The 9,115-nt window shown below is 42.2% G+C and overlaps 1 protein-coding gene across 1 annotated transcript in view; it reads left to right on the top strand.

Annotated features, from left to right (window-relative positions):
* Nucleotides 1–2,168: 2,168 nt before the first annotated feature.
* Nucleotides 2,169–9,115, top strand: part of EPHX4 (epoxide hydrolase 4) — a 194,561-nt gene continuing 187,614 nt past the window's right edge. The window contains exon 1 of the mRNA XM_063939898.1: nt 2,169–2,477. Within this exon, the coding sequence (XP_063795968.1) occupies nt 2,232–2,477 (246 nt within the window). The 5' untranslated portion in view covers nt 2,169–2,231. The remainder of the gene's footprint in view (nt 2,478–9,115) is intronic.

Raw genomic sequence — 9,115 nt, 5'->3', positions numbered from 1 at the left:
ACTTCAAAGCAGACTATTGCTCGCTGGATCTGTAGTACGATTCAGCTTGCACATTCTGCGGCTGGACTGCCGCATCCTAAATCAGTAAAAGCCCATTCCACGAGGAAAGTGGGCTCTTCTTGGGCGGCTGCCCGAGGGGTCTCGGCTCTTCAACTTTGCCGAGCTGCAACTTGGTCAGGGGCAAACACGTTTGCAAAATTCTACAAATTTGATACCCTGGCTGAGGAGGACCTTGAGTTCTCTCATTCGGTGCTGCAGAGTCATCCGCACTCTCCCGCCCGTTTGGGAGCTTTGGTATAATCCCCATGGTCCTTACGGAGTCCCCAGCATCCACTTAGGACGTTAGAGAAAATAAGAATTTACTCACCGGTAATTCTATTTCTCATAGTCCGTAGTGGATGCTGGGCGCCCATCCCAAGTGCGGATTGTCTGCAATACTTGTATATAGTTATTGCTTAACTAAAGGGTTATTGTTGAGCCATCTGTTGAGAGGCTCAGTTATATTTCATACTGTTAACTGGGTATTGTATCACGAGTTATACGGTGTGATTGGTGTGGCTGGTATGAGTCTTACCCGGGATTCAAAATCCTTCCTAATTGTGTCAGCTCTTCCGGGCACAGTATCCTAACTGAGGTCTGGAGGAGGGTCTTAGTGGGAGGAGCCAGTGCACACCAGTAGTCTAAAAGCTTTCTTTATAGTTGTGCCCAGTCTCCTGCGGAGCCGCTAATCCCCATGGTCCTTACGGAGTCCCCAGCATCCATTACGGACTATGAGAAATAGAATTACCGGTGAGTAAATTCTTATTTTCAGAAATAATCCACTGTGGTGTCGGAACCCAGCGGTAAAATCACAATTGGTGTCGTGTCCTCATTGCCCTGCTAAGGTTAAAGTGTAATAGCATCAGACTGCATTGCTGCATGAGGTTTAAAGTGTAATATCTTTGCATTGCATAAATGTAAAGGTTTAAAGTGTATTTAAGGTGTGTTTAAGGTATAGCTTTCATTCCTGTAAATATAATCAGCTTTATCACATCAGACCAGAGAATTTTGTTTCTCATGGTCTGAGAGTCCTTCAGGTGCATTTTGGCAAACTCCAGGTGGGCTGCCATGTGCTTTTTACTAAGGAAAGGCTTCCGTCTGGCCACTCTAGCATACAGGCCTGATGGGGGATTGCTGCATGGTTGTCCTTCTAGAAGGTTCTCCTTTCTCTACAGAGGAATACTGTAGCTCTGACAGAGTGATCATCGGATTCTTGATCACCTCCCTGACTAGGGCCTTTCTTCCCTGATTGCTCAGTTTAGATGGCCGGCCAGCTCTAGGAAGAGTCCTGGTGGTTCCGAACGTCTTTCATTTATGGGTGATGGAGGCTACTGTGTTCATTGGGACCTTCAAAGCAGCAGATCTTTTTCTGTACTCTTCCCCAGATTTGTACCGCGAGACAATCCTGTCTCGGAGGTCTACAGACAATTCCTTTGACTCCAATTAAGCTGTGGGAACATCTCAATGATGATCAGTGGAAACAGGATGCACCTGAGCTCAATTTTGAACTTCAATGCAAAGGCTGTGAATACTTATGTACATGTGTTTTCTTAGTTTTTTTTTTATAAATGTGCAAAAATCTAAAAAAAAAAACTTTTTTCACGTTGTCATTATGGGGTATTGTGTAGAATTTTGAGGGAAAGAATTTATTCTAGTTTGGAATAAGGCTGTAACATAACAAAATGTGGAAAAAGTGAAGCGCTGTGAATACTTTCAGGATGCACTGTATGTGAGGTTTACCTTGACATGGTTGAGGGACTCTTGCATTTGGCCAAATATGCGCTAAGAGCCTCATTTATAATCCATGTAAAATGTAGAGCTGATCATAATTAGTGTGCACCTGCACCTTTAACATATAGTGTGAAGTTCATTCTATTGTTTTACCTATTTAAAAGAAATGTAACCATATGATCTTTTTATTTAAAATGACATACATGCATTTTCGTTTCATTTGCATAGCTGTAAAATGCAGCAGGTTGTTTATCTACACTGCCAGGCTTGCCAGCACTGGAGATAGATACAGCCAAGGTTGTACCCTTATCATTTTTATTTGTCCCCTTTAAGAGGCAGCAGCATCAGCATCATCCATTGCACGGAGCTCGTCACTGCCTCCCTCTCCTCCTCTTGCTTTCCTTCCCCTTGTTTCCATGACTTCTCCTCGCACAGCTCTCCTTGCCACTTGAGCCACTTGGATGCCTAGGCAGAGCAGGGCGCTGTTTGTGGGCAGCATGCTCGCCCTGCCGGGCTGCCTGCGCGCTGCGGCGTTCTGGACGCTGGTGTACTCTTACTGCCTGCTGTACTCCTGCACTGCGCTTGTCAAACTTTTCTGCAGCATCCTCATCAGACCAAGGAGGACCTTCCAGAGGATCTCCAGGGAGGTCGCACCAGGCTGCCTAAATGACCCTTTCCTGGGCACACACTGCTATGTGCGGCTCAAGGTAACCACACACGCTTGGACAATTACGCTGATATGCACATGCTCAGAGTTTCCTTAATTGTTATACTGAATTATATTACACCACCCCCGACTTCATATGGAGAAAACATTGTAGTAACTTCAAACTTGTATTCATAATGGCTTCAATTTATTCCCACTTCTGTCGAGTGGCTTTTAATGCAGTATATAAACACTCACTTTGTTGTATAATGCATGACAGCTGAGTATTCTTAACACCATTCACGTCTGTGGCTGTAACACACAGTACCAGACAATGTATCAATCACTGGGGTTTGTTATACTGCAGAGCACACCGTAAATGACATTGAAAGCTCTGTAATAAATCAATATAACATTGATACATTAAATTGCTGCTGCTGCTGTTTTAGTAGAGGTTAATTTTCCCCAGCAGCCAACATAAAACATGCTATTTACCCGCTGCAAGTAATATTTGCTGATGCCAGATAATAAAGTAGTTAGTAAAATACCTATTCCTATCATTTATATGTTGTTGTGTGTTTGGTGTAAAATGCTGCTACTTTGCATTAATGCATTTAAAATAATAAATTATAGTCTATTGTATTGTTTGCAGATGATTATGCCAATATATTATTCATAAATGTTTCATAAGAGATGTGTAACACATGTGTCACTCAGACCCCCCTCAGTAATTGCAGTCCTCTGCTGGAGTCAATAATGAATTATACAGAGTACTTTGTGCTCCTGTAGTCATTACTGACACATAACAATAGATCAGTCATCCTACCAGGATGTTTCTGCATTTCTGTGCCATAGCCATGTGTATGTGTAATATTGTCTAGAACTGTGTAGGCGGTCTCGATATCCTTTTGATTTCCATTAAAAATCACTTGGAGTCTGTGCTTGTTGTAAACAGGGATCCCATTTTTTACATTCTATATTGTATCCTGACACCATCAGGTAACCCTCAACATGCTGGCTAGACGCATGGAGCCCCCCCTCTGCAATGTAATAGACCATTACCATAATTATTGGTCTTCTGCCTGTTTCGCTCTCTCCCTGTCCTTTTTATATGGTATTTTTTTTCTCCTCTGAGCACGTAGTGCTTTTGCAGATTACCTTTATCCCTGTGTGTTCTATGCCACGTTAGTAGAATAATAATTCATGCTGCCTAGCTGAGTGTAAACATGCAGTTTGCTTCTTCATTGAGGCAATTACTGCACCTTAGTAGTAATTATCTGTTCAATTGGCATCACAAGTGGAATCTAATGCCCATGAAATGATTAAGCACTTGACCAAAATTATTCAGGAGATGTGGCTTTGTTAAGGCACAGTTAGTAAAAGCATGTCATTTTTCAAGGTTGTGGGTTGCCTATTGTTCAAAATTTAAAAGATCCATTCAAAAGAATGGTACGTGTGCTAAATATTCAATATATCAGAGGCAGCTAGCCGGTCTCTTGCCAGCACAGATATAAAGTAACACACACAGGCACAGGTGGCAATCAAATCTGGCCTCAAGTATAGAAGCGTTTACGTTGGGCAGCAGACCAAATTATTGGAAGTCATATTAATCTGGTTTCATTTTGTGTTTTCTAGGAAAAGTAGTGATTTGTTTCCTTACATATTATAGTATACTATATTATATATTTCGTGGTGCTAATAAAATTGGACTGATATGTGGTAACTGTGGTAGTAAATATATTGTTAGTTTACTGATAAACAGAGTTCTGTGCCTGGTAGGTAAACACGGGGGGGGGGGGGGGGGAAGGGAGGGGGGCAGATGTAACATCTCCCTCTGGTTGTGTTGTATTATGTGTGACAGCTGTTGTCAAAGTGATCTGGTGCAAGTTTTATAGCAAGGGCTTCATTAATGATCTTTTCAAGATTATCTTTCCCTTACGCTATAGTTGTATTATTTCTGTTAGTATTCTTGATGTTATACACATGTTACTGCGGCACAGAAAATGTTTAATGTAAGCTGTATAATAATACTACCTTGAGTGAAGACTATTGGATTTACTGCTCATTACCAAGCAGCGGCGTTAGTTACACATTTTCTTCTATTCTTGTAATATTTTGTAGAGGACAATGCCAGTGGCACAAATTAGAATTTTCTTAGCAGGTTCGGATTTAGAGATAACCAGGGTAAATGACGTGGGCACCTGTTGCAGATACATTAACCAATGTAATAATCAAGACTGTTGTAGCACACCAACAGAGAACGTGATCAGTACTTCTGAGTGTTAGATTCCCATCTTGTGTTAATGGGTTTACATAGCCAGTAAAACATGAAAAGCATTGTATTAAATCCAATATAGCCCAATCTGATCAATATAGAATGCATACTGTAGCTCCTAATGTTCAGTATACCAAAGGCATTTCTAGACTCTGGGACTGACTCAATAACTAAGCTAACACTTTAGAACATTTTGAAAATGATCAATGACACTGCCGGACATTGAGTCAGATGTACTAAGCCTGGAGAAGTGATAAAGCAGTGATCAGATTGACTGGTGCATTATCATCACCTTCCACTTATCACTGCTTTATCACTTTTCCAGACTTAATACATCTGCCCCTTTGTGTGATATCCAAAACACACAGAAGAGTATCACCAGTATACAGTGCAGTACCCCCATTCGAGGTCTAGTATATTCTGCAAGTGTTTCCACCAGGTGTAATATGCTAATCCTATTCTGATCATGTTGATAGTCATAATCATGAGAATGTTGACACTGAGCATGATGATAGTCATCGTGTTGACACTGCTGAAATATTGACATGATAGAACATCAACAAACTGTCCCTGGGGTTCTAGTGGTGTCTAACACGGCACATAATCTTCAGCGTCTGCTTCCAGGTCACGTGAGGAGCAGTTCTGGTGGAGTCATCTGATGCGCCGGGGTACATTCCACCTATTCCTTACCCTGATCCCTACCTTTAACCTTAAGCCTCCACATAGTGCCTAACCCTAACCTCCCCCTAGTGCCCAACCCTACCGGCAACATTCTGAGAATGCCAGCATTTTACATGTTGACATTTCAGATGTCGGCATTATGAACATGTTGATATACTGAGGATGTCAGCATGTTGCCTGTCGATATTTCAACAGTGGTGACATCATAATTGTAAATGTCAGCCTGATGACAGTCTCTCTTTTGCTTCCTAACTAAATAACAAAATGTGATTCTGATCAGGATAATATCTCCCTTGAAACAGGGTAAAATTTACTTCAGTTTTGGCTTTTGTTCTGTATTTAGCTTTGTCTTGTAGCTTTCATTGTTATACTGTATGTACCGTGGTTTATTTAGTGCATGTTCTGACCAGGTAAAACAGGTGCAGACCAAGAAATCTGAAATGTGGAAAGCTGAATGGAGAGCCCCCTGTGCTGGTAATACACACTGGAGTAGGGGTAGGCGGGTTCACTATGTTATGTCAACCGCCAACAACAGGTACATTATGTCGACACCAATTTTAAGCCTAAGGCTGGGTACACACTTGACGATATGCTCCTGTCATATAGCCTGTGGGTCAGATGATATAGCGTACATAGCGTCCGGTTTGTACACACTATTTTTAACGATGTGCACTCCCGCGGGTCGTTAAAGTCTAATATCTTTAGTTCCAGCTTTGAAATCTAAAGATATTGGACATGACTGCATGAACCTGGATGTGGGTGGATGCCGTCACTGACTATATCGGTTACTATATCGTCAGCGTGTATGTCCACTATAGTCTCACCTGACGATGTTGCATTTTACGCGAATCATCAAGTGTGTACCCAGCCTTATCTTAAAATTACTATTGACAGTTTGACGGTGTCAACATTTTAACCATGCCAGTAGTATAAGATTCACATTATGGTGTTGATTTTTTAATTGTCGACTTTGTCATTGTTGACATGTTGACTACATCCCAGGGTTAGGCAGCGTCTGTGGCATTTCAGATATCTGCATGCGTTAAAATTAAAACTGGCATGCAGGGGTGCGTATTTCCCCAGCATCTGGTGTGCCACACGATGCCTAGCACCTTGAGAGGATTAGCTTGCAGTCCAGAGCCTGTCTGAACATCTGTCTTTCAACCCAATCAGCAGTTCTTTATTCTTCACCATTTTGCTGTAGATCGCAGGATTTATTACAGCTATACCACACGGGCAATGAGATTGCTGCTTGCCTTTGCTCATTGGATGGATGTTTAGCGCACGTCATTGAGGAGATGCACACAGAATTGGCATTGACTGAACTGCTTTTCATATTTGGTTAAACTAATGTAAAATCAATCTAAAATGAAACCAGGATATTCCAGATCTTCATTGTCTGAAGAGGGAAGGGGGGGGGGGGGGTAAATCATTTGAATGCATAGTGGATGATTCCACATTGCACGCATGTTAGGTGCATTTGCGATACACCTGTGTGCATGGAACATAATGTGAATATTCCCCCATTTAATTTAATGCTGTGTGGTTTGGTCAGATTGACAAATTGCAGCAGGTTTTTAGGGGAGAGTTACAAATCACTGGATTTAAAAAAGTAAACCTTCCAGACAATCACTGAAAAATCTGTATTTTCAAACACAACAGGCCATCCTGATTTATCTAAAAGGTTCCGAATATGCAGGAAATGATCAGATTTCCCAATCTGCAGTTTCCCAAACCAACGCCAAAACAGAGAAAGATATTGGCAGATAAAAATGCCTCTGGCCAGTGTGATTGCACAAATCGAGGCTTGATTTAGAGATGGATGCAGTTCGTATAGCAGCTTCTGTACTATAATATGCTATTCCTGCAGGAGGTGTCTTGTGTAAAGAGATACCTCCTACTGGATTCTCTGATCTGCTACTCTGATGATCTGCATGAACGCCTGCCATTTGAGTAATCCTCAGGTTACTCAGGGTGATGGATGTTTTTACGTTAACAGGTCAGTGAAGCTGACCCGTCCCTTCCCCGCCCCCAAATGACCAAAACATGTCAATCATTCTGCAGCTTTTGAAGTACTGCAACAGTCGTCGCGGACATACAGTAGATCTGCACATGTGCATTACAGATCGTGACCATGCGCAGATCTACAACCATCAGGTTTGCATACATTAGGCCCAGAATGCAGATCTGTCCCACCAGACTACATAACACATACAGATGCGTCCTTCCTCATCTAGCCTCTGTATGTAATGAATACACAGGAGGCGCATGAGAGCACTCAGCTCCTGTGCGACTCGGCCAGCACTGTGTGTCTTTTTTCCCCCCTGAAAATGCGGCATGCCTGTATTCTGTGAAAACACTGTAATGTAGCATTTCGTATGCAGATACAGCTGCAGTCGCACACAGAATGTAGACATGCCGGATATCATTTTAATCGGCATAGTCTGCGTGTCTGTTTTATTCACATAGCGATGCAAGTAAAGTACATATTTTGGGGAAAAATGCACAAAAACACGACCATTGTTGGTAAATTTCTGTGGGCATTACGTAAAAGCGGCGCTACTACTATGGTCATTATGTAAAAATCATGCTACTACTATGGGCATTACGTATAAGCGGTGCTACTAGTATGGGCATTATGTATAAGGGGTGCTAATACTATGGTTGTTACGTATAAGTGGTGCTGCTACTATGGGCATTATTTATAAAGGGCGCTACTACTATGGGCATTACATGTAAGTGGTGCTACTACTATGGGCATTATATATAAGGGGTGCTACTACTATGGGCATTATATATAAGGGACGCTACTACTATGGGCATTATATATAAGGGGTGCTACTACCATGGGCATTACATGTAAGTGACGCTACTACTATGGGCATTATGTATAAGAGGTTCTAATACTATGGGTGTTACGTATAAGTGGCGCTACTACTATGAGCATTACGTAAAAAGGAGCACTACTACTATGGGCATTATATATAAGGGGTGCTACTACCATGGGCATTACATGTAAGTGACGCTACTACTATGGGCATTATGTATAAGAGGTTCTAATACTATGGGTGTTACGTATAAGTGGCGCTACTACTATGGGCATTACGTATAATGAGATCTACTACTATGGGCATTACGTATAAGGGGTGCTGCTGCTATGAGCGTTATGTATACAGGGTGCTACTACTATGGGCATTATGTGTATAAGTGGCACTACTAGCTGTATAATGTGAGCACGATTGTGCTACTGTGTGGCATAAATTGAAATGAGGGTACTATTGCATGGTCACGCACATTCCTTGTTAGACCACACCCCTTTTTCCGGCGCACGCTGTCCCTTTATAAATTATAGAAGGGCGCAAATTTATAGTTTGCAGGAGGACTCCGAACACCCTAGCACAGGCCCTGGTCGCTGGTATTCCGGCGGCGGCATTTCATAGCATGTCGGGATTCTGGCGTCTGTATTTTGTACCGCCGGAATCCCGACTGGTGCTATTTTAACCGCTTCCCGGACATAGAGCTGATGCTGCATGCAATATGAGCACTCTTGCCATCTGCAAATTGATGGCAATTTGCATCTAAGTGCCCAATCTCCCTGTATAATAAATCTGCTGATATGGAGGGCAAAAATTACCGGCAACTGGCAATGGGTTTGAACTTGTGCAAAACTCTCACTCCATTAAGTCGTCGTGTCCCCCCCTGTTGTGTGAGGTCTCAGGCCATGTAAACGTATGACGTACATT

The sequence above is a fragment of the Pseudophryne corroboree genome, chromosome 9, assembly GCF_028390025.1.
Source record: "Pseudophryne corroboree isolate aPseCor3 chromosome 9, aPseCor3.hap2, whole genome shotgun sequence".
Taxonomy (NCBI): Eukaryota; Metazoa; Chordata; class Amphibia; order Anura; family Myobatrachidae; genus Pseudophryne; species Pseudophryne corroboree.
Note: the sequence above shows the minus strand (reverse complement) of the source record. Positions and strands in the feature narration are given on the sequence as shown.